This window comes from Echiichthys vipera, assembly GCF_963691815.1.
Source record: "Echiichthys vipera genome assembly, chromosome: 19".
In the NCBI taxonomy this organism is placed as follows: Eukaryota; Metazoa; Chordata; class Actinopteri; order Perciformes; family Trachinidae; genus Echiichthys; species Echiichthys vipera.
Genome location: NC_139844.1, coordinates 10,268,506 through 10,292,551, shown reverse-complemented (window position 1 = coordinate 10,292,551; position 24,046 = coordinate 10,268,506). Strand labels below are relative to the sequence as shown.

At 40.2% G+C, this 24,046-nt stretch overlaps 2 protein-coding genes across 2 annotated transcripts; one reads left to right on the top strand and one right to left on the bottom strand.

The window, feature by feature from the left end:
• Nucleotides 1-7,331: 7,331 nt before the first annotated feature.
• ccdc25 (coiled-coil domain containing 25) lies at nucleotides 7,332-11,551 on the bottom strand. Its single transcript, XM_083934083.1, has 9 exons — nucleotides 11,390-11,551; nucleotides 11,168-11,215; nucleotides 10,971-11,010; nucleotides 10,762-10,813; nucleotides 10,094-10,169; nucleotides 9,772-9,875; nucleotides 9,392-9,594; nucleotides 9,177-9,222; nucleotides 7,332-8,640 (listed from the first exon to the last, which is right to left on the bottom strand). The coding sequence occupies exons 1-9, from the start codon at nucleotides 11,412-11,414 to the stop codon at nucleotides 8,611-8,613; spliced, it is 624 nt and encodes a 207-aa protein (XP_083790209.1). The 5' UTR covers nucleotides 11,415-11,551; the 3' UTR covers nucleotides 7,332-8,610.
• Nucleotides 11,552-12,683: 1,132 nt separating this feature from the next.
• esco2 (establishment of sister chromatid cohesion N-acetyltransferase 2) lies at nucleotides 12,684-23,411 on the top strand (the record flags this gene model as incomplete). Its single annotated transcript, XM_083934568.1, has 15 exons — nucleotides 12,684-12,759; nucleotides 14,146-14,214; nucleotides 14,522-14,676; nucleotides 14,786-15,095; nucleotides 15,230-15,542; nucleotides 16,349-16,470; nucleotides 16,693-16,804; nucleotides 17,042-17,108; nucleotides 17,295-17,337; nucleotides 17,674-17,812; nucleotides 18,071-18,202; nucleotides 18,536-18,625; nucleotides 19,981-20,124; nucleotides 22,229-22,413; nucleotides 23,279-23,411. The coding sequence occupies exons 2-15, from the start codon at nucleotides 14,162-14,164 to the stop codon at nucleotides 23,409-23,411; spliced, it is 1,998 nt and encodes a 665-aa protein (XP_083790694.1). The 5' UTR covers nucleotides 12,684-12,759; nucleotides 14,146-14,161.
• Between the last annotated feature and the right edge of the window lie 635 nt (nucleotides 23,412-24,046).

Below are 24,046 nucleotides of genomic sequence, written 5' to 3'. Positions count from 1 at the left end.
TCTTCATATGTTTAATGAGAGGGAATATTTTAATTTCTTTCTACAGTGGTCTCCACACTGTTTCTCCGTTTCATCCCTCTGCCTGGGTACGCCAGGGTCAGAGTGTGTGGTCGACATGTGGTAAGCTCAGCAACATTAGTTGAGAACTTGTGTTATTGAACACAATATGGACCCACGTGTGATTTATGAAACATTCGTATCTGACCAATCTCGGCATACGAATGAGCGGGCCTTGACAAATGCGGCGGCTGAATTTGATCGTCATTAACATGTTACGCCCTTAAATATTCCTGTTTCGGAGGCCTTGTCCACTGAGGTCAAACATGGAGAGGGAGAACGCTGGTAAGAAAAGAAACTTTTCCGACACACAGATCGGCATCCTGACATCCGAGATGGAGCAAAATAAAGCTGAGCTTTTTGGCAGTCTTAAGAGTGGGATAAAAGGGGCCGTAAAAACGCTGTATGGAGAAGAATAACGGAGGCAGTCAACCCGAACCTGTGCTCCTGCTCTGTAGCGGGGTTTGCCGGCGGGGTTATTAGGTATACCGTTAGACGATAACCTTTGTCGTCTAGAAGAACCATACCAAGATGTTAATCATCTGATACCTTGTTTGATTTAATGCAATTTATCGTGGGTAGCCACCAATCGAGGAGATGACTTTGGCCCTGCAGTGGGCTTTTCTTTTCATTCATACATCCTCAACCGCTTGTCCCTGTCGGGGTCGCAGGGGGCTGGAGCCGAGCTGTTTTGAAATATAAAAGAATCGTGTGTGTCGTGTATTATTATTATTATTATATAGTAGTGGAAAAGGTAGGATTAAATAAGGTTCCCCCCTTGCTATTTCATTTTGGACATATGAAGTCAATATGTTTTTTTTTGTTCCTTTAGGATTTATTATATATAAATATATATATGCTTCATAATTATTTCTAATTTACATCGTTATTGGAATACAAATGATTTTTTAGCGTTTACGGTCGAAAAATAAATTCTTTGGAGGATGCGGGCATCGATCCCGCTACCTCTCGCATGCTAAGCGAGCGCTCTACCATCTGAGCTAATCCCCCGTTGAACACCTTTGAAAGTGACGTCAAGTCATACAGCGTTTAATGAAAAGGCCTTCAAAATGCAGGGGACTTTGTATTGTATTGATTAATGCTTAATATTTTGTGTTTGCAGAGGCAGTTCCAAAATTGTGGAATTAACTGCTGCTGCACATCAGACCTCAATGTCTAGGCCAGGGGTAGCCAACCCTGCTCCTGGAGAGATCCTGCCCTGCATGTCCTGCTGCTGTAAGTCGCTGCTTGCCACAGACTGGACAAACACAGAGAGGGGAAACAGCCACATCTTACGGGGCATCCATCAGAAGAGTGGCTGGCCGAAGAAGTGGTCAGGTGAGGCAGGAGGCTGGGTGTGAATGAGGAGGGGCTGAGGAGGATACCACCAAAGTTTCAGCTGGGCCACTAGCTCTGGCTTGCCATTTCCTGGGTTCGCCTTGAATAGTGTTCGCCGACTCAACTCCTGCTGGAAAGAAGCAAGTTGATCCTTTCAGGGACTGGGAAGCTCAGCTGGTGGCTGATCAACAACAAGACCTGCAGGTAATTCTGCTGGAGGAGTATCAGCACAGGCATCTAGATGCACAGCGGATGCAAGAGCTAATAAAGGAGAAATTAAGCAAACATTATTAATACATTAATACATTTGATAGTAATATGCCATAAATGCAGCTCACAAACAGGCAAAGAGCAGAAAGACAACAGATATAATTATGTATTGTAAAGAGAAATATATCTAAAATGTAAACATTTAAAACAAAATAATATTTCTTAGTGTTGTCACTAAACATTAAAACACTCAAATATTTGCGTCATATGTCACACCTGTATTTAGATATGCATCATATTGTGATGCAGCAGATACCAGTTCCTCATCATCTGGCTCAGCAGTCCCTGAGAACAGATTTTGAAACCATTAGGCTTACGGTTAATTGGTTAAAAGTCTGTCTAGTAAACTGTAAAAGCTCGACATGTAGAACTGCTGTAGGGGAAATTCATACTTCATACTCCTACATGCAGGATTCAGCTGGTCTTAAAAAATGGAATAAGATTTAATGCATCTGAACACAAGATGTCAAATAAACAAGTATTTAAAATGTACACACACTATAAACTATATATATATATATATATATATATATATATATATATATATATATATATATATATATATATATATATATATATATAATATTTATACAAAATGTATAATATATACAACTCCCTGCAGAACCTGTTGTGTACATGGTCCCTAAACTTATTTTGCTGCTCTCTGTTCTGCCAACCACTCAGCGAGGGATTTGCCATTTGAGGCACGTGAGCAGAAGGTGGCACTGCCATGACGACTGTGTCCAAATTCTTTGGTTTTGGGCTGCCCACAATGGCCACAGGTGTTGGAGACCTCATGTATTTCCTCTTGTGGGCACCACTCTCCTCCTCGAGGACTCGTCTGCGCCTGTTCCTGTGTCGATCATGACACAGGAGCAGCAGGTGCACGCACAAGTGGAGCTCTGCTGGATATTGAGACACCGGGAGCTGCCAGCACGCATCATACAGTCCTGTCTGGGTTGAGGATGAAATTAGCTTACACGGGCTGTGCAGTGGGGGCAGGTGCAATGGCGCGCTCCCTGGTGGCAGCAGCAGGCCGTCGTCCTGGCCGCAGAACAGGAGCCTGCCCTTCCAGATTTGGAGGGAGCACAAAATGGTGCCGTGGGCTTGATGACATAGTAAGGAGCTGCAGTTGTTGCTTCGGTGGTGGAAGCTGGTGAGGTGCAACAGGTGTTTAATTGGGCTGCATTTTCTGTATGAAAATGCTATACAAATAAAGCTCATTATCATTTTTGAAGATGTTTCTAATTTTTGTACCACTGAATTTGTAGGTTTTTGATTTGAAGGTCAGGGAAATGGATTACGTGCTATTCTCCATCACGCCAGCAGGTGGCAGCAGTAGTGTGCATCGGTGACTGTCCTGATGAGAGAGAACGAGAAAGAGTCAAGTCGGCCGCTTTAATTTCCTACTGTTCCAGGTTTGTTAGCATCCCACAGCTTCATACAAACATTCATAAAGTGATGTTTCATTTTTGTTGCGCTAACATGTCGTTTGTGTACTTGAAGTTGAACTTTCAAAGCTGTAATGGCAGACTTTTATGAGCCGTTGATGGAGTCCGGTTTTCATGAAACCCACCGACTGCTTTTAATGACTTTATTCTGTTTTAATGGGTATTGGCTCTTGGTCATTTATAAAATACGGATGTTGTATGTAGCAGCTCACAGTTGCTTGGTAAATGTGTGATTCATTTCGTGTAACAGGCGAGCTAGTTGCCTTTACTCTGGTTAGCTTGAGCGAATGTGTTAGCCTCTTAGCTCGTAGCCACATTAGCTAGTTAGCTCCGTCTGACGCAGCGCCTCAGATGCTAAACCCGTCTTCTGTTATAAGGGCAGTATACTAAGCATTTTAGTATATATAAGAACAATCTTATATTTTTCCGATGTTTGAAGAGTTCATAGGAAAATAGACTATTCAAAGACAGTCTGCTGTTTATAAAATAACTTTATTAGAATCGTTTTCCTTTGCTTATTGTTTCTGGTTGTGACCAGTGCAATAAAAAACAGTATGACAGAAAAATAATTGGACTAAATGCAAACGTGAAAATAAATGTAATCCTCATGTTTGGAGAGCGAGTCAATTCGTCCGCGCCACTTCTTTCTATCCATGTCCAACTTTTCCTTAGCTCAGATGGTAGAGCGCTCGCTTAGCATGCGAGAGGTAGCGGGATCGATGCCCGCATCCTCCAAATTATCGTTTGTTACTCAAATCACTTTACGTGTGCATAACGCCCAATCTATTATGCCAAAAACATAAACAGCCCAATGTTGCTTATATACTTAAGCTAAAATGGTGTTATGAACAACATAGTAACAAGAAACCCTCCAAAGAATGTCCTCACACCAATATGTCAAGGCTATTAATACCAGTAAAGATTCTTTAAAGAAAGCAACATATTTAAAATTTTAATAAAATACATCCCAAAAGCACACCGCATATCTTAGACAAAATTACTTAAGAATAAATGGCATAATAATAACTTTATACATATAGTACAAATATAGTCAGTCACGGTTTCATTCATGTGTACGTTGATTTTCTTTAGATTTTGGTCGTAGTAGAGTCTGAATTAATGGCAAATGCTGTGTTTTTTATTGCCTCATAAGTAGAGCATTACAGCGATTGTGCCTTACTGATTGTTCTCAGAGGGGTGGCTGTCACACTTTCGATTGAAATGCTATGCATTAAGTACAGTGCATATCCAAGATTATTTTCCAACAGCCATTTAAATCTCTGGCCCTGGAAAAGTCCAAACTGAAGCTGGCAGTGAGCCAGTACCAAAAATGTGTCAGTGGGGTCTGACAAAAATACTGGCCTCTGCCATCACCTCCTCTTGAGTTTTTGTACTCAGCAGAAACACTTTTGAAGCCCTTCGCCTCCTCTGAGGGCGCCATCAAAAGTCTGGTTGACCCAGCTGACTGGCGGAGAAACAGTGGGTACGTGTGCATTTTCTGAATGAAAATAAGAAAAAAGACTGTTACCTGTAATCATCTAAAGATACCTGTATATTCAGGGGTGTAGATTTAACTATGACAGAGGTTGCCCGCCCTCAAAAGCATCATTCATTCATTTAAACAATGGCTTCTGCTGATGCTAACGAACAATAACATGAGCGTTTTTTAGCTATGTCCACCAAGGGATGTAGCCGAAAATGTCATACCTTTATTAATAAATGGATGAAATCCGTTAAAAGTACAATTTAAAAGAAAGAACAGCACTGAAGGTCTTCGTCTTCTCCGAGTTTTCCTGCAAAAGCTGAAAGTCAACGACGTAACAACGTAATTGGTCAAAAGTAAGCCCCACGGGAGAAACGTGATTGGTCAAAAGTAAGCCACATGGGAGAAACATGATTGACTACTTTGGGCTTTCTTGTGCTAACTTTGGCTGAACTGATGGAATACAGTAAGCGCATAGGCAGGGAGGCTCCATGGTTACAGCACAATCGAAAACGAGAGGTTGCAGGATTGATGCTCGCCTCCTCCGAATTATTTGTTTTTTTTTGCGATAAAGCAGCCCCACTACACCGACTGCAAGATGCTAAAATATATGTTGTATATCCGTGATGAATTTCTCAGATGTTAATCAAATAAATAAATAAACAAACCACAGTAAATGCTATAGGAACAAAAACACTCATATATTCCCAAAGAAATTTCAGTCGAAAGCATCTGGACTTGGTTATTTGTCTAGGTAGACGAGGCTTCATCAGTTCATGTATACATCTGGCCGGGCTGGGACTGGTCCCACTAACTGGTATTTAACCTCTCACAAGGCCGATGAGGGCACTGGAACCCTTCGTGCTCCAAGTGCCGTCGTTGAAGTGACCTTTGTTGGTGGGAAGTTGGTTTGGACTTAGTGCTCTATTGAGTCTTAACGACAATCTTACTGCTCATTCCGGTCATGTACAGTCATACATATTTTATCTTATACAGTTCCTCTACATTTAACTTATCTGATTTCATTTTCTGTGAATGTTTTTCACCTGTATTCCTACATCTACTTCATATATATATTTATCTAAGAGTTTATTGGTTTTCTTATCCTGTATTTTTTTATACCGCCCTTGTGTTTTTGTACGCTGCTGGAAATTCAATTTACTTGCAGGAGTCATTCCAAAGGATTAATAAAGAGAAGTCTCGCTTATCTTATTTTAATCTGTGGGTTTTATATTTCATCTTATTTTACATGAATTTGGCACATACAGTATATTCCTGTTATGTATATTCTGTGTCTCTTTAATGTGAAGCACTTGATTCATTTACTTTCTTTGTTGTAAACCACTTTGGGCTGCATTTTCTGTATAAAATGCTATACAAATAAAGCTCATTATCATTTTTGAAGATGGAGTTTCTAATTTTTGTACCACTGAATTTGTAGGTTTTTGATTTGAAGGTCAGGGAAATGGATTACGTGCTATTCTCCATCACGCCAGCAGGTGGCAGCAGCAGTGTGCGTCGGTGACTGTCCTGATGAGAGGAGAGCGCATGAGAAAGAGTCAAGTCGGCCGCTTTAATTTCCTACTGTTCCAGGTTTGTTAGCATCCCACAGCTTCATACAAACATTCATAAAGTGACGTTTCATTTTTGTTGCGCTAACACGTCGTTTATGTCCTTGAAGTTGAACTTTCAAAGCTGTAATGGCAGACTTGTATGAGCCGTTGATGGAGTCCGGTTTTCATGAAACCCACCGACTACTTTTAATGACTTTATTCTGTTTTAATGGGTATTGGCTCCTGGTCATATATAAAATACGGATGTTGTATGTAGCAGCTCACAGTTGCTTGGTAAATGTGTGATTCATGTCGTGTAAAAGGCGAGCTAGTTGCCTTTACTCTGGTTAGCCTGAGCGAATGTGTTAGCCTCTTAGCTCGTAGCCACATTAGCTAGTTAGCTCCGTCTGACGCAGCGCCTCAGATGCTAAACCCGTCTTCTGTTATAATTAGGGCATTTTAGTATATATAAGAACAATCTTTTATATTTTTCCGATGTTTGGAGACAATGCTGTATGATGTGTGAAGAGTTCATAGGAAAGTAGACTATTCAAAGACAGTCTGATGTTTTGAAAATAACTTTATTATAATCGTTTTCCTTTGCTTATTGTTTCTGGTTGTGACCAGTGCAATAAAAAACAGTATTACAGAAAAATAATTGGACTAAATGCAAACGTGAAAACAAATGTAATCCTCATGTTTGGAGAGAGAGCGAGTCAATTCGTCCGCGCCACTTACTATTATCCATATCCCACTTTTCCTTCCTGTATTCGCCTGAAATTTGTGACGTCAGAACCAAGGGCATTATGGGGGATTAGCTCAGATGGTAGAGCGCTCGCTTAGCATGCGAGAGGTAGCGGGATCGATGCCCGCATCCTCCAAATTATTGATTGTTACTCAAATCACTTTACGTGTGCATAACGCCCGATCTATTATGCCAAAGACATAAATAGCACAATGTTGCTTATATACTTAAAACCCCACACAAGTAGAAGCCCCTATCTATATATTTTATTATTAGTCCACTGAGATCAATCATTTCAGTGTAGAAGAGAGCTTTAGGTAGAAAAAAGATTAAAGGGTAAAGCTGTCTTTCATGCCAAATGTAGCCAAACGTAGTCAGACATACAAAATTACATTCCAACACATCACCATATCCCTTTTCCCCTTCAGAGCAGCTCATTATCAGATCCTTTTAAAACATATAAATGGCTGATTCTCGACACCTCCATTTACTAATATAGTATATATATAAAAATGAAACGTTGGCAATTTACGTGCATTAACTCAAAAGTTAGTATGACGTGAAACAACTCAACAATTTATTATATTCTTTTTTACACGCAAAGCACCACATAAAACTGGTTTGCAACATTCTTACAACCTCCCAAAGAAAAAAGAATATGAAAGAGTACATTAGCGTCAAAACTGCAGGATATGACTCTACCTGCCTTCAGACTTAAATCAGCACGCACATAAAACATCTGCAGGTCTAAACTGACGCAGCGGTTACATTTCTTCATCCATAGGTGGTGGAATTGATCCTGCAGGTCCAGTATAGAACATGAGTATAAAAAAAAAAAAGTCTTTACTCAAGATCCACTTACTTGATTTTAACCAAACTTTCAATCGACTGAGAGATGTTTTAAAGCTGTGTTAAAAACTACAGTGTGAAAGGTTTACCGTCACAATTATGGAGCTCCCAAAGTACAGAAAAGTGATTTTAACAATTTTGCTAATCTATGAATCATTAGTCATTTTTTTCCTGTGAACATATTTTGGTTCCATCTTTTCAAATGTGAGGAATTTCTGCTCTACATTGTAACGTACTGTAATTTATTTAGGGATTTGACGGACAAAATAAGCACTTTGAGAACAGCCAGGACTGTAAGAAATGTGACAGGTGTTGTACAAAAAAAACTGTTATAGCAGCTCTAAATTTGTGCACACAAGATAATAAAAATATCTAATCTTTCAGGACTTCTGCAGCTGGATGATAGGGGCTGCAGCTGTTTGTCACTGCTTTTGAAAGAGAACATAAGGGCTTGTTGATGAATAACTATAACTTTAATACATTATGTTGTATTGAATAAAAGAGGAATGGACACAGAAAGTGAACAGACGGGTTTGCAGGGTTATTAAAACACCGTAAAACTAGTTTTTAGTCAACATCAGTGATCCTCAGCGTTCTTGTTGTCCTGTGTTTCTTCTTCAGTCGTCCCTTGATGAAGAGGCCAGACAGCTTGGTTTGAAAGCAGCGTCTGAACCAATAAATCTCCCCCTGCCCCGACTGGCTCGCTTTCTGCTCCGAGTGTCCAAAAGCAAAAAAGGTATCTGTTTGCCTTCTTTTTTTCAATGTCAGTGCAGCGTTACAGCAAGCTAAAGCAGCGGGCGAGCATCCTGACAGCAGGTTTAAGTGGTGGAGGATTCTGTCCGTTTACTGCCTGGTGTTCGCCTCTCACATGAAGTCGTCCGAATCATTACCGTCCTGCAAACAGACAGGCCGCGAAGCAAAAGTTAATGTGGTGAACAGATACTTTTCTTCTACTTAATGGAGTTGAGTGACCCCCCCTGTGACTTCTCTGTGTGATCCCATTACTCTTAAAACCAAAGTTCACACATGATGTAAACAAACGTGGCTTAATTCAGGCTGTGAATCTAAATAATAATATGCTTTATGACTCTTTGTCACTTGATAATGATACCATTTATATTGTGAAGTAGGAAAACACGGTGGTACATCTGTTACGTGACGCATTCATGAATATCCCTGATATTGCTTCTAGTTGAAAATTTCTGTACTTTTCAGAAAAGTGCTGGTGTCGTCACGGGCGTTCAGGAAACTACCACGAAACGTCCAATTGTGGGAGCAGATCGAGAGGTGTGCTTTTATCACCGTACGTGTTGAAAGCTTGTTGTTAGCTACCTTGCTAACACTGATGTTGTCGTCATAGAAACAAAACCGGCAGAAAAAGATGCTGCGTGTCTCTTTCGGTGAACTTGATGAAATAGATTTGTCCTCACCTCATTGGTCGTCATATTTTCACTCTTCAAAAGTGTCGTGTAGTGCCTGGAGAGAGGAAGAAAAACATAACAGATGGACGAATGTAGAGATGATTTAATAAAAACAAAGTACGCAGTATGGTTTTAAATGGTTGGCTTTAGCAGTGGTATCAAACAGTAAAAAAAAAAACAGCACTCCCAAAACAAAGACTTTTAGATCAGAGTTTCGGACATACTTGAGTTCCTCCAACTCTTTATTCCTCCGCTGCTCGTCCTTCTCTTTTTTCTTCTGTTCCTGGAGCTGAGCTTTCTTCTCGTTTCTCTCCTCTCGGTCTCTCGATTCTCTCTCTGCCGCCAGGTCGGGGTAGCGTTCATCTTTTGTTTTCTCCAGGCGGTTTACGATTTCGTTGACCTTCTTCTCCACCGCCACAATCTTCACCTGTGAAAACAGAGCGAGCACGATACACAACTTAACTGGTCCGTCGGTGGCGAAAACAGGCACAGGATATTGATTTTCATGACAGCAAAAATGAAGCCTTCATCAGGTTTAATCTAACTTTGTTTAGGACCTATTTTATAGTCAGATTTTTTTTAATTTTAGTGTTGGTGTAATGACCTCTTTCTGACGAAAGAAGCCGATCTGTCCTACGTCCATGTCTCCCGTTTTCTTCAAGTTTGCCCACGGTGTGTATACCACATTGATGTTGTTCATCTTACAGCCTGCCAGCATACAAAATGGTTTAAATTTGATGTTTCACTTACAAAAAAACAGCCGAAAAAAGATTTTACAAGTAAGTTGTGAGCATGTAGCTTTAAGAATTCACTTTTTTTTTTTCAATATACAGCAGATCTCATGCACTCTGATCAGCTGCGATAATCAAGGCTCTTATTCTGAAACCAATCATTCTACAAATGACATAAAGTTATCAGATCTTTACCTTGGATACTGTTGTTCTTCACCAGCTGTGCACAGTCTATCAGCACCTCCGGGGGAATAGCATCTATTGTGTGACCCTGGAAAAGACACAGATTGTGCTAAAGGCATTGGTATCCTTCAAACTAAGTGCTTGGTGGATCTAACAGTGAATGAAACCCCTTCCAGACATGCACATTCGGGCTTAGTCACTGGTTCTCAAACTGTGGTACTTGTACTACTGGTGGTACTCAAACTATCTCTGGTGGTACTTGAAGGTATCTCCAAAATAAAAGAAAGAAACATTAAATACTAAATTAATAGAATATGTTGCAAAATACATAAAAGCCTGTTTGCCTCTAGACTAGTCAAACAGCGGATCATACAAACTAGTTTGTCTCAAGCAAAACCTGGCCTTAAGGGTTACCGTTTGGTCTAGGGCTTTTCTACATTGCAGGTACATCATAGGTAAAAAGTCTGCTGCTTTCAATGACTCTTTATCGACCTGAGCATCACTGTAGTCTCATCTGTGCTACGTGAAAACTGACCAAAGGCAAAGTTCACATGTGAAAACAATTTGTCGCCGAGGATAGATAAGTCCAATAGCCAATCTTAATACTGTATTTTCAGGACTCCAACATGATTGTGTGCTTTAGAGTCAGTTTTTCAGGTTCTCCGTTCTTGACTGTTTACCTTTGGCAGTCTCAGATAAACGTGAGCCGAAGACAGTTTGTCCACATGAAACCTGGACGTGGAAAAAAGCAACAACGTGGCATTAACTTGTAATATTCATATCGACACATTATTATTGATATATATTACAAGTGTCCTAACAGATTATTTATGACGCAATATTGACTTGCATTTCTTAAGGACTTTAAACAAACACAAAAAAGTCTCACCAGATGTCCTCAGGCCATCCGTACTTTATTAGATCCTCATCTGCAAAAACAATCTCAGCATGTTAGAGGTGATGTGCATTATTTATGGCACATTACAAATATGAGTTTGACAAAGTAATACAATACTAAGAGACAGCACAAGACAAAAGTTATATAAAGAGCATCAAGAGGGTAAATAAGGATAATAACAGACTTACTCTCATATTTGTCTTTTCCCATGTAGATTGTGTGGTGAGGCTTCACCACTGAGAGAGAAACAGTACATGGATAATTACTGGATGAAACAGCAATAAAAGAAAGCACGAAAAACATAAAAGACACAAAGAGTCACATTAAATAAGAAATAAGACATTTGAAAAGTATTGGCTAACCAGGCTAGTAGCTAACGTTGCTGCTAGCTCTGCTGTGGCTTTACTCACCGGCACTTGTGAAGTAAAACACCATTTTACGTGAATTAAACGTCGCCACTAAAGTATAAAGAGTACGTTTATATAGTTTGAAAGTTTAAACAGCTAATTGTGGACATAGGAATATAAGCAGCTAGATGCAGACTGGTCGTTGCTGCTGACAGTTTTCGCATGTACAAGTTGACCCAGGAAGTTGTTGCTAGCTGCGTAAAGTTACAGAGAGTTAGCATGCAGCAGGCAGGAAGTACACACATTTGTTGTACAAAATAAAAGCTTGTCTATCTCCCATCTATTTCCCTATCTGGAAGTTTAGAATTTGAAACGACAAATAGTCAAAAACAGCGACATCTAAGCACACACAAACTTCAGGAGTTAATAACTGCTCATCAGGTATTTGTAAATCAAGTTTTTTTTGCTTTTGATCACTATCTGTTAATTTTGTAATTTTAAAGTTTTATGGTGATGTCATAATTTTCCACAAAGTGTTCATTTTCTGGTTACTATTACTGTCATTATACTGAGTGGAGATGATTGACCATTACTACCTAATGACAATTATGATAAAAACAATAGAAATATTGCACATCTTGTACAAATTAAATTAATAGTGTCTAACAATTGATGACAACATACGACCCAGGACTAGGTGGAGAGATTATATCTCCACACTGGCCTGGGAACGCCTCGGGATCCCCCAGTTAGAGCTGGTTAATGTGGCCTGGGAAAGGGAAGTTTGGGGTCCCCTGCTAGAGCTGCTGCCCCTGCGACCCGACCCCGCTATTGGTTTATGACTATGCTTTGACAGGGGCTGTAAAATAAAAGCATTTTATTCAGCTGTTGACTCCTTACATTATCTGAAATTAATCTCTGTACATTTTACCAATAACCAAGGAAGTTTTAAATAATGCGGATAGACAGATAGATAGTAGTTTCTAGTTGATTATGGTATTATTATTGTTCAATATTATTATTAGTTTGTAAGTATCATTATTGGTTTTAACTCTAACAAAAAACATTAGAGGAGATTATTATTCACAAATTAACCCGCATAAGAACCCCTGTATAATTAAATAAATAAATATTTCAAATAATCATTTATTTCGAAAAAATATACAAATAGCTTCCGTATATTGTTTATTGCCATTTGCTAAACAAGTATCTCTTATTTTGAAGGTACTGACCAGAAGTCCGTCCACGCTTTTACTGTGGAAACTTGATAAAGAGCAGCTCCGTTTCCGTTTCCGGTTATGCAAATATTTATTTTTTTTAAGAGTCTGGCGCGCGCTGTTCAAAAACACAGAAGAAACGCGGCAGAAGAAGCAGCGACTCAAACTTTACACCACATTTATTTCACTTTTATAGCAACGACAGACACGTGTGCGGTAAGGTTTGTTAAATGTGTTTGAGTTTCTCCTAAATTACGTAGTTTCGCAAAAGTGACGCTATGTTAAGCAGAGTTTTCCCGTCTAACAGAACCTGTCTGATATTTAGATTTATTTATTAGATTTAAATCACAAACAAACATGGAAACAGATGATGCTGTGTGAGCGGTATTGACACCTTAGTTAGTTTGTTTTGAGGCAGTTTCCTTCTGTTTAAAACAAACCATCCCGCCAATTATACAAACGCACTGGCGCACCGACACCACGCCAGACTCCTGTTTAAAATCAGCTAATTTAACGTCATAATCACTAAATAATGACCTTATAATGAATTGTACTCTGTGACATTCTTCTACTATCAATAGAAATATGTGCAGCTTTGGTCGGCGGCTGTTATTGTATACAAACGCGAGGTTGTTTCACTTAGATAATATTTAATAAAGGAAGTTAATTGAATTGTAGTTGATGTCGAGATAAACTCACTTTTGCGCACACACAATATGTTATTCAATGTGTTTTCAGGCGGGAGGATAAATCTAAAACGCCGACTAATCAAGTCCAATCTACACATAAGTTTGGTGTTATTGACTGTGGGTGACCTTCACACGCCGTTTGCACTGTGGCACTGACGCAGTTACAAACTTCTGTTCAAACCCTGGTATTTGAACTTCAAACTCACAGAAAATGACCTAAAGATGTAATTTGTTTTCTACTACTAATAGACAGCTTTGCTGCAAAAAACACTATTTATTTCATAAGAGTTAATAAAGAAATCAAAAAGTCACATTGTGGACATTACTTCAAAAGTTAAGTACATTCAGTTGGAATAGAGAATGGTCTTTATTGTCATTGTACATTTACAATGAAATTGAATGCAGTCATTTCAGTGCAAAATATCAACAAAAGTGCAAAGCAGGTGTAAAAGTCACTATAAAAAAAATATAAAAGATAAGGATGACCTTGACAAAATATTTACAGGCCTATAACAGAGGTAGTTTAGTAAAAACACAAATCACAGGCAAACCACACAAACAAGACATTCACTGATTCATCCTAAGAATGTAAAGAACTTTAGTGTTGAGTGCACTTATTGCTTTTGGATGAAACCTGTTTCTGAGTCTGTTTGTGTTTTAATTGAATTGCAGTTGTCTCTAACATCACCTTTTTATTCTGGACATTTTCTTTACGGGGTTTACCTGGCAAAATGCCCAGTGATCATTTAAAAAATGGTATGAATCACTTCTTTATTTATGTCTTAGGGTAAATAACTGTTTTCTCAGTTTTTAGATGCAGCTGCGTGTACATTACAGGTTCAGAGCTGTCTTTGAGAAGTAACATTTTGAAGCTGAAATACTGCAAGTTGTAATAGTTTCTGTGTGTTTGTAGGCTGGGGTTTGTGAAAATGATTCCCACTACAACCAGGAAGAGGAAGCTCTCCTCTCTGGACTCTGACAGGTGAGATGTTGAACACACTCTGGATTTAAGCTTTAGATATCAAGGTAGTTTGAATAAGACGGCATACGTTCACAGTCAAATGTCTCTTTTATCAAACGTTTTTACGTGCATTTTGTCACCATCCATGGATTTATGCTGTATTTTTGTTAGTTTTACAATTTTACTATCTTCTAGACGGGAAGTTATTCAAATCTAACGAGGTTTTCATCAGTGGGAAACTTAGTGAAAGAAAGCTTTTGAATGGATCTGTGGCACCTGCTGTTTCTCATCTCTCCCTGTGACGTATCTTCTCTTACTTTAACTCCAGTCACCCGGCCAAGAACAGGGCAAGGGAAGAGGCGTCCCCCAGCAGGAGGAGATCCCCCAGGAAGCCCCCGCAGTCTCCGAGCGGGAAGAAGCCAGTCGGGCGTCTACACAAGGAGAACTGCCCCTCCCCGCAGAAGTCCCCACGGAGAGCAGCAGGTAGGGTGGTCAAGTAAAAGTAAAGTCTAAAACAGCGCATTCAATTAGTAGCTCTGACATGCTGCAGAGTTCCTCATACTTTCTAATACCTATGTGTCACCTTTTTTAGGCTCTCCGGCCAAATCACCCCGTAAATCTCCCTTTAAACCATCCGTGGTTACAAGCTCCTTCTATGGCCAGAAAAGGCCGGTCTATCTCACTCCACTGGAGAGGAAGGCCATTAAGGAGTTAATGCCCTCTCCTCCTCGTCCTCTTCCTTCACCTCCTGCTCCTCAGGAGAAAAAGAAGACTAAGAGGAACGTCAAAGGAGGTAGCAAGCAAAGAAAGGTGGCAGCAGGATCTAGAAATGCGTGGAAAGCTGGTCTCAAAAACTATTCCACATCCTCAACGACGATTAAGCTGCCCAGACTCAACAGCAGGTTAGTTTTTCCAAATAAGTCACAGTCCAGTCACAGGTGTTTTTGTTGATGCTTCTGCAACGTTCTGACACCATCTTCTACTTTCCTGGACATCATAATTTCTCTTCAATCTGTTTTTCCATCATTTATTACAGCGTTGTTGCTGCTAAGCCAGCATCTACTGCGGACGCTGCTCCCGCCAGCAGCAGCACTAAGCCACCAGAGCCCAAGAAAGCAATCACCATCACGTTCAGCAACCTGAAACCCAAACCGAAGATCTTCGTAGGAGCCGCTTTCTTCTGTACAGGGAAGAAACCTACATCCATGTATAAGAAATCTGGGCCCAAATCCTCCACCAGGCCAGCTTCAGCTCCAGTGAAGAGTAAAGCTGTCCCGCTGCAGATTAAGAGTGAGAGATCAAAGCCACCTGCTCCGGTGATGGACCTACAGCAGAAACATCCTGAAGAAGTGAGTCGTTATATTTGTGTATTCTCTGCAGGTCAGAGACAGAGTTAAGGGGGGACCCAGTGGGACCTACTGTTGACTTATTCATTTTGAGCCTGAGATGAGCGTAGTTTAGGCACAAGTTACCCCTTTTCGACCAAGACATCTGAGGGCCGGTTCAGAGCCGGTGCCCAATATTGAACCGGTTCTTCCTGTTTTGACAGCCAAAGAACCGGCTCTCGGCCAGGAAAACTGGTTCCAGAGATGCACCAACTCTTTGCTGGCGTAGACTGGCTCCACTTTTTGCATGCTTTAAAAACGTTGGGATTTTAGAATTTGTGTATTTCATTGTTGTTTTTTGTCAAAATGAACAACATTTCTAAAGAGACATGTGTTCTTTAGTGTGCTTAATCAACAGAGAAACACAGTTTAAGTTAAGTTTAAAAAAAAGTTTATTCACAGTTATGCACAATAATTAAACACAGTTCGTTTTAGAAAATCAAAGAACTATGAACAACTCGGAAAGCCAACATAAACATGTACATGTCTGTTGTAACAGCAGTTTTCATTGAACTCAGCTCCAGCTGCAGTCATTTGATTCTGACGTGCGTAAAGACATGAAGCGTAAAGACATAAATAGATTGTTCATTTTAAATGCAATGTGATCAAATGCAGGTAGTCTGTGCTAGGTAAGGCTAGTTTATGTTAGTGCTAGCAGGCTAGGATTATCTAATCATAGGCAAGGATTTCTTGATATGGCACTGTATTTCTACTTCTTTGTCATGTAAACGTAAAGTTGATGTTATTTTTGTCCTGGTTGTTTTCTGCAGACTGCTGTCAGGCAGGTTGAGACACAAGAGAAGCAGCCGAGCACCAAACAGAGAGCAAAGTTTGATCCGTCCGACTGGATGGACCCTGTTGACAAACAGCCGGAAACTCCACAGCCGTTCAGGTGCTTTACTATATAAAAGTTTGCCTGCTCCTAAATTATTTTCCCCTGAATTGAGAAGAAATAGTTCCAACCTTTGGGCAGAGGGTTAGGCTTACAAACTGAATGTTGTAACAAGGCTAAACATATTTAATTTGGCATGTTTAAATGTTTGGGTTTTCTGTGTATGTATTTGTAATTGTTCTTTGCGTCAGGTGGTCAATAACCTTCATCTTCTTCCCGCAGCTCTCCTCAAATATTGTCAGATAAATATGGGATTACCAAAGAGCTGATGGTTGTGTTAATAAGGACCCCAACATCAAGTCCTGCATCGTCTGCTGCATCCTTCACTACTCGGGTACGGCAGGTTCACCCACATGTTCATAGATAGGATTTCTTCAGGTCTTGTAAAAACGTGATCATTAAACTTCTGTTTACCACATCTTTACTTTAGCTGCAGTTCTTCATCATCACTAGACGCGTGTGGCCTAATATTAATAATAATGATGGCCTCAAATCATTCAGCAAATCTTAATTTTCTAGTTTTTTTGAAATTCTGTGTGCTAAAAACTTTGAACTCTACTCCATCTTTAAGGATGATGGCTCTGAGCTCGACCTGAGTTATATGAGTCCCATCGGTGCTGCTGCAAGCCCACCCACAGGTACACACACACACACACACACACACACACGCACATTCTTTAACCATTCCAGTATCCCAGCTGATTCCACCTCACTTCATCATCAAATCAGCTTTATCTACTCACCTTGTTTTGATGTTTCAAATGTATTTTAAAATATCGCTCTTGTTCCATAAAAGCTTCGATTTTTGATAATTTTCTCCACAGAATCTGCAGCGGTGTATCCCATCTTTGGCTCTGCCTCTAAGAGGTGAGACGGTCTGTTTAGTCCTCAACATTTAATCAGTTAACAGCACAGAGATTTTTTTTTCATGAGACCAAGAAGGAAGTTGGCACTGTATTTCCAGCTTATAAAGATGTAAAGCCCTGAGATTTCTTGACATTCCAACATGTTTACTCTCTTCAGTAAAGAAAAAGGCAGGTAGATAGTAAGAAAGAGCAATACAAAGTTTTTTTTGGAATCAGACATTATTTAATTTCTGCCTTGGTGTACTAGATTCCCTTTGAATACCAAGTCCTTTAGTGCCATGCATTTGACATGAACCCACTTACACTGCACTGTGTTCTGTTATTTGTTGTCCTGTAGGTTAAAGAACGCAGCTCTGCAGCCACCAGCGTCCTGCAGTACCCCCTCTGGTCCAACATCACTGCAATCGATGTCTTCCGTCAAAGAGCGACCCGTTCGCAGGAGGAAAGAGAAACAGGATGACGACCAGCTCATCATCGTACGTTTACTGTTTATGTTCTCAGATGTGCCGAGTGGAGCACTACATTTTGATACACGCTTGCAGATATTTTCTATTGTAGCTGGTTCATTTTTAGTGGTTCATTAATTATCTGCAACACATAGGTTGGAAGGAGAGAATCTAGAAATGAATAGTCATACGAGGTTTTTTTTTTGTTAACATGCTTTAATTTCCCTTTCTTTTGTGTATTTATCTTCATGTGCGTTGACTGCATTTTTCTCTCTATTTCCCGTTCAGGACGCAGGTCAGAAACAGTTTGGAGCGACGACCTGCAGCTCTTGTGGGATGGTGTACAGTGCAGACAACCCAGAGGACAATTTCCAACACACCCAGTTCCATCAGAGCTTCCTCGACTCCATCAAATTTGTGGTAAAACTTCCTTCCTTCGGTCTCTCTGAGCTCTAGTAGAGAGACATCAAGATGTGCACGGATGTCAAGATATGAAACCTAATGAAGAGGAGTAGTTCTTCACAGCCAAGCGGATGGAGACTAATCCTGATTAAACAGACTACTTCTTTATTAACTCGTACTATTTACTGTGCCATCAGTCTTATGATTAAGCGACTTGTTTCTACTTGAAGTAATTTGCAGAGATCTTCTGCCAAGGCTGCTGGCACAAGTTTTTTCATGGGGAGGTGAGTTTCTTCTGAGTTGTTGGCTTGTAACTGCAGCTACTTCTTCTTCTCTCTGTTGTGTTTCCAGGGCTGGAAGAAAGAGCGGGTGGTGGCTGAGTTCTGGGATGGAAAAATCCTGCTAGTCATGCCAGATGATCCCAAATACGCCATTAAAAAGGTGTGGGTTTACACTTAAGCTTGCTTTCTCACACTGGGCCTCATTTATCAAACGAACGTACGGCAGAAAAACGTGCGTACGACCATTTCCTGGCAAATGTCGGCATTTATCAATTTGGACGTGAGCGGGAGCTACGATCAGATCTCACGTCTGGTCTGAGGTCGTGTACGCACATTTGAGCCTGTGTATTTGCGGTGCAGCAAAATCTGGCTGAAAATAATGAACAAACCTCAGCTGTCATTAAGCAGAAGCAGTCACATATTAAGAACAGATCAAAATGGATTCTTAAAACGAATAAAAAAATAAAAATTGTGGTTGGAGCGATTGATTGTACTCCTGTGCGTCTGAAGGCACCGTCCATGAATGATTACGCATTCATCAATTGCCAAAACTACCGGATGTGTTGGCGCGCGGCTGCAGCAAGACGCACTGCAGAGCCAAAGTCATTATAGGTGATGTTCTGGATCAGAAGGCTGTTGTTTCAACCTATAGGAGTAGTTTATATACAGCTGACCCACAACGGTCAGAACATTGGTTACTTACAGTCTTTAAACCATTTTAAAGAGTTTAAAATCACAAACTTGGATAATAGCGAACACAAAACAACACCTTTTTGTATGTTCTGTGGAAATACACTGCAGCCATAATTACAAAATGAATTAAATGGATCTTTTGAATATCACCTATAATGCGAGGGGGTGCAATTCACGGCAGGGGTGCTGAATACGGCACACCTGTCCAACAGTGCGCACTCGTGTCACAGTGGAGCGCTGCCTCGGGTTGACTCCCTGCGTTATTCTTATACAGCGTTTTAAAGGGCCCCTTTTATTCCACTCTTAAGACTGACAAAAAGCTCAGCTTTATTTTGCTCCATCTCGGGTGCCAGGATGCCGATCTGTGGGTCGGAAAAGTTTCTTTTCTAACCAGCGTTCTTCCTCTCCGTGTTTGAACTCAGTGGGCGAGGACTCGAACCAGGAATATTTAGGGGCGTAACATGTTAATGACGATCGAATTCAGCCGCCGCATTTATCAAGGCCCGCTCATTCATACGCTGAGATTGGTCCGATAGGAATGTTTCATAAATCACACGTGGGTCCTTTCCTACGACCAATTCTGCGCTCAGATCTGCACCCGTTTTCACGCAAGTTTGATAAATGAGGCCCAATGTGTGTGTGCTTTAAAGTATGACTAAAAAATCAGTTATCAGTTCACATGTTGAGTTGATTGTTTATAAAAGTGTCATATATTTGTGAGAGAGATGACGCACTGGTAGCCGCTGTGAACATGTTCATTGTTTTTTTTTTCTCATGTTGGTTGTCTGGTCTTCTTGCTCTTGATGTGTGTTTTGTTATCAGGCTGACGACGTGCGGCGTGTAGCAGACAGCGAGTTGGGTTTCCAGCAGCAGACCCTGAGCAGACCCACACAGGCCAAGACCTACCTCTTCATCAACACAGAGCGCATGGTGGTGGGCTGCCTCGTTGCTGAACCCATACGCCAGGTAGGCCTGGAGAAGCTTGTGTGGCAAGATTAACTCCCATTCTATCTCCTTTTCTGTCCATGAAGACAGGTTCCCAGCCTGTAACATGTCGACAGGCTTTTACTCGTTCAGTCAAAAAGATATCTTTTAAGGGACATTGAGAGAAAAATGCATGTTTATTAGAGGGAGTATTGGTGTAAAACAACATCATTTTGTGTAGCAGGAATTTAATTTTTTTGGTTTACTTTCTCACCCTTGTTAGAAACACTGCCTTCATAAACATGTTTTAGGGGTTCTACTCTACAAAAACTACATCAAGTTAATTATATACTCGCAGGTGACAGATTGTTCAATCGATGACAAAATTGTTTGCTTTGCAGTTGCAGAGTGCGTCCATTATGTCCAATTGCTGTTTGCAATTCCAAAGCTGCTACGTGGGCTACGCGCCTTGCAGCTAAACTATAAACTTCATGTGAGAACAATCTGTTTCAAAATTATTAAGATGTATAGCTTATTGTACCAGGAGGCAATATGAGGCAGCACAGCTTCCAAACCTGAAGAACTAACTGTTTTGTCATTCTGCAAAACTCAGCATGCACACATTGAATTTGGCAGCAGCCACATGCTACGGATGGATATTGTCCAGTAAATAGTTTTTGTTTATTTGTATTTTGGGAGTCTGCATTGGTGGCAGCACTTAATACCGCTGCTAATCAGTTTCCTGGTTGAAGGTTCAGAAAGATTCCAAAACAAACTCCAGCCTCAAACAAGAGCCGTGTTTTCAGTTCATCGTCCCCTCATGAGAGACTTTATTTCCACGACCCCAGATCGACCTTGACATTTGTTCACCTGTTACCATGGCGCCCTGTCTGTAGCTCAAAGTAAGTGCATGGTGCCGCCGCACACTTTCGTACTGTACCTATTCATGCAGTTTAACGTCACACTATAGTATTTTAGAAGGAAGATGGAGACAGAAAGTGTTATTTTGTGCGTGTGTTCTTTGCGTAGCGGATATGGAGAACTATTCAATAATGTGCTTAATTAGTCAGATATTATTTCCTTGTGATGTGCGTAAAAGGATTTTGGAGCTCATGAGTCCCATGTGACATAAACGTAGATGGTGCAGTGACTCAGGTTCATGCCAGCTGGCCAAATCTATTGCATTGTTATAGCGTTATTGTGATGTTTAATTAATAGCGCATATTTATCTGAGAACTGATGACATCTGTGTGTTACAGACCCTGGCTGTGTGCACTGAAGTGTATATGACAATAAAGTAGTGAATCTTTATCTATTTATTTATTATGTATTATAAATAGGCCTATAGGCTAATGGATTTTTTTATCCCAAAAAAAAAACAAGCAAACAATTCTTTCACAGCACCCCCTGTTAGAAATGATTTCCAGCGGCCCTGTCGGTGTGTTGAGATTGACTGAACAAAATGTGCAAGTATAATAAACGTGAGTCACAGATCTTATTTCTGATATAATCCGTTTTGGTTTATGCGAACCAGCGCAATGTTAAACTTCCGGGTTTTGACGTCAACCCTGGCACACTCACTGCTCACAATTAATAAGGGTGGAAATCATATGAATGTAACGGACTGTGGTGACTGTTGATGTTAATGTTAACATGTGAGTGTCACTGAGATGTCCCACAGGTCAGTGAAGTAATATGTTGTTTTTGAGATGCTGTAAACCTGTATTTGGTTGAGAGAAGAAGGGGGATAGCTGTGAAATAGCAGAAGTTGAATCAAGTTGCAACAAACTGAAAGTCTCACTGTCTGACCACTGAGGGACGCTACAATAATAATGTAAACAGTGAGAGATATTTTGTAGGGAACTGTTTTGGTTCTTGGGCTGTGGGTGACAGAGTGGCATGGTTTTGTGCACATAACATTATTTCAGTATTCAGTGGCTACCGGTGTTTCCCGACGAGCGTGCACATTTTTCGCCCGCCTCAGCCCAAATTCTGGCCAGAAAAAAACCTGTATGACTGACTGAAGCATTTTTTGGGACCTATTATATTTTGACTTTTTTCATTTTTGGACATGCATTTCTACTTGACACTTGGCAGTAAATGGATGATCAGTGCTTTGTGTTGATGCTGATGGTTGTCTCTTCAGGCTTACAGAGTCCTGGAGCAGCCGGACCAGCAGAAAGACATGACGAAGGACGACTTCATGGAGCGACACCGAGCCTGGTGCTGCTCCACCATCCCAGAACAGGCTCTGTGTGGGATCAGTCGGATCTGGGTCTTCAGTCTGGCCAGACGACAGGGCATCGCAACACGCATGCTCGACACAGTCAGGTACTCGCACTCAACAAAAATCTTTTTGTCTCCTCACTCACAAATAAGCAATTATTAGTATTGTGAGAAATGATCACAACAAAGCCACTTCAACAGTTTTTTTCTCATGTTTTTAAAAAGATTTTTTAATTCACAACATTGCTGTCTTCCAAAATCTCAACAATTAAACGGGTAACTACAATGTTACAACCAATATAACTGACAGCCAAAGCTACAATACAATAAAATATTACTGCCTTTCTTTTAGAAGAATGTTGAAGCATAAATTTCACTGTAGTGTGGCTTTTCTTAACACAGACGTCTTCACCTCCTAATAACAAGCAGCGCAGTCAGTGCCCTAAACTCTACACTGGAAAGGTCTCTCAGACAGCGGTGACCACAAAGGGATAAACAACCCCCTTACTGCTTTACAGAATAGCCAAATACACGACCACTTAATTGTGTATTCTGCTAAAGTCTAATGTGATCCAATACAACACCTCTGCTTTTACAAAGGTAATGTTCAGTTTTCATACTCTCAGTGGTATTAATTTAACCACATGGTTATTATGTAGGTTGTAGGTTGCAGTGGTGAGGAACTGGACAGCATTATACTGAGGTGGGAAGAATATTAGAACAATATAATGTCAACATAATGAACTTAAGTACACAACCGCAAACTACAACCTCAATAACATAAAGTAAAATGATTGCCTTTCTGACAGAGCATTACGTTGTACAATAGTACCTAATGAAGTTGCCAGTGGTTTATAGCGACACTGAATTCATACATGTGGGAAAACAGTCTAGACATTTTCTTAAACCATCGAGCCAGTTTCATCTATCTTCCCTCTCAATAATTACATCCCCCTTGTTGTATTTTTAGGAGCAGCTTCATGTACGGCAGCCATCTAACCAAGCAAGAGATCGCCTTCTCTGACCCGACGCCTGACGGCAAACTGTTCGCCACCAAGTACTCAGAAACACCAACCTTCCTGGTGTACAACTTCATTGCATGAAGGAAATGCACGGAATCAAGCTGCATTGTTGTTTAAACTGACGTTGAATTGTAAGTATTATGTTAACAACTCTTTCATATGCAAAGCAGTTCAGGTTTCTCATGTTGACTAGGCTTTAGTTCATATTGAAGAGTGTTTTCAGGTTTAAATGTTTTTAAAGGTTCGTGATACACCTGTTATAACTCAGTATTTATATCCTGTACTGCCTAATTTACGGTTTGTGTGTATATTGGCAGCATGTTCTTTCCAGAAGTTTATTTTTTTGATTAATAAGGAGCTACAGCAAATAAAAATATTTTAAATTTTTGCATGAAAGCTAGAAGATGTGTTCATTTAAATGTTCAGGTTTTTTTTGGTTGTCATGCTACTAGTTAGGTTTTCTGAACATGTTTTAAAAAGGAAAATGTTTATAGACCTGTTGAAAGGAGGATGCAATTCTTGTTTAGGGCATTCTACTTGTACATACATTTAATAAACATATTGCCTTTTGTTTTGACCATAAATGTGTTTCTTGAAAATGTTTTGAAGACTGTTATACTTTATATCATTGCTTTAATGAAAGGGTACTTTTACACCTTATTGCTAAGGTGTAGATGGGTAGATGTGTTGTTGATTAAATTCTCAGCGAAGCGAGT

Coding starts and splice junctions, on each gene's coding strand:
- ccdc25 (XM_083934083.1), bottom strand. CDS start 11,414: ATGGTGTTTTACTTCACAAGTGCCG. Junction 10,814..10,970: donor GGATGGCCTGAGGACATCTG/GTGAGACTTTTT, acceptor TTCCACGTCCAG/GTTTCATGTGGACAAACTGT. Junction 9,876..10,093: donor GAAGAACAACAGTATCCAAG/GTAAAGATCTGA, acceptor GTATGCTGGCAG/GCTGTAAGATGAACAACATC.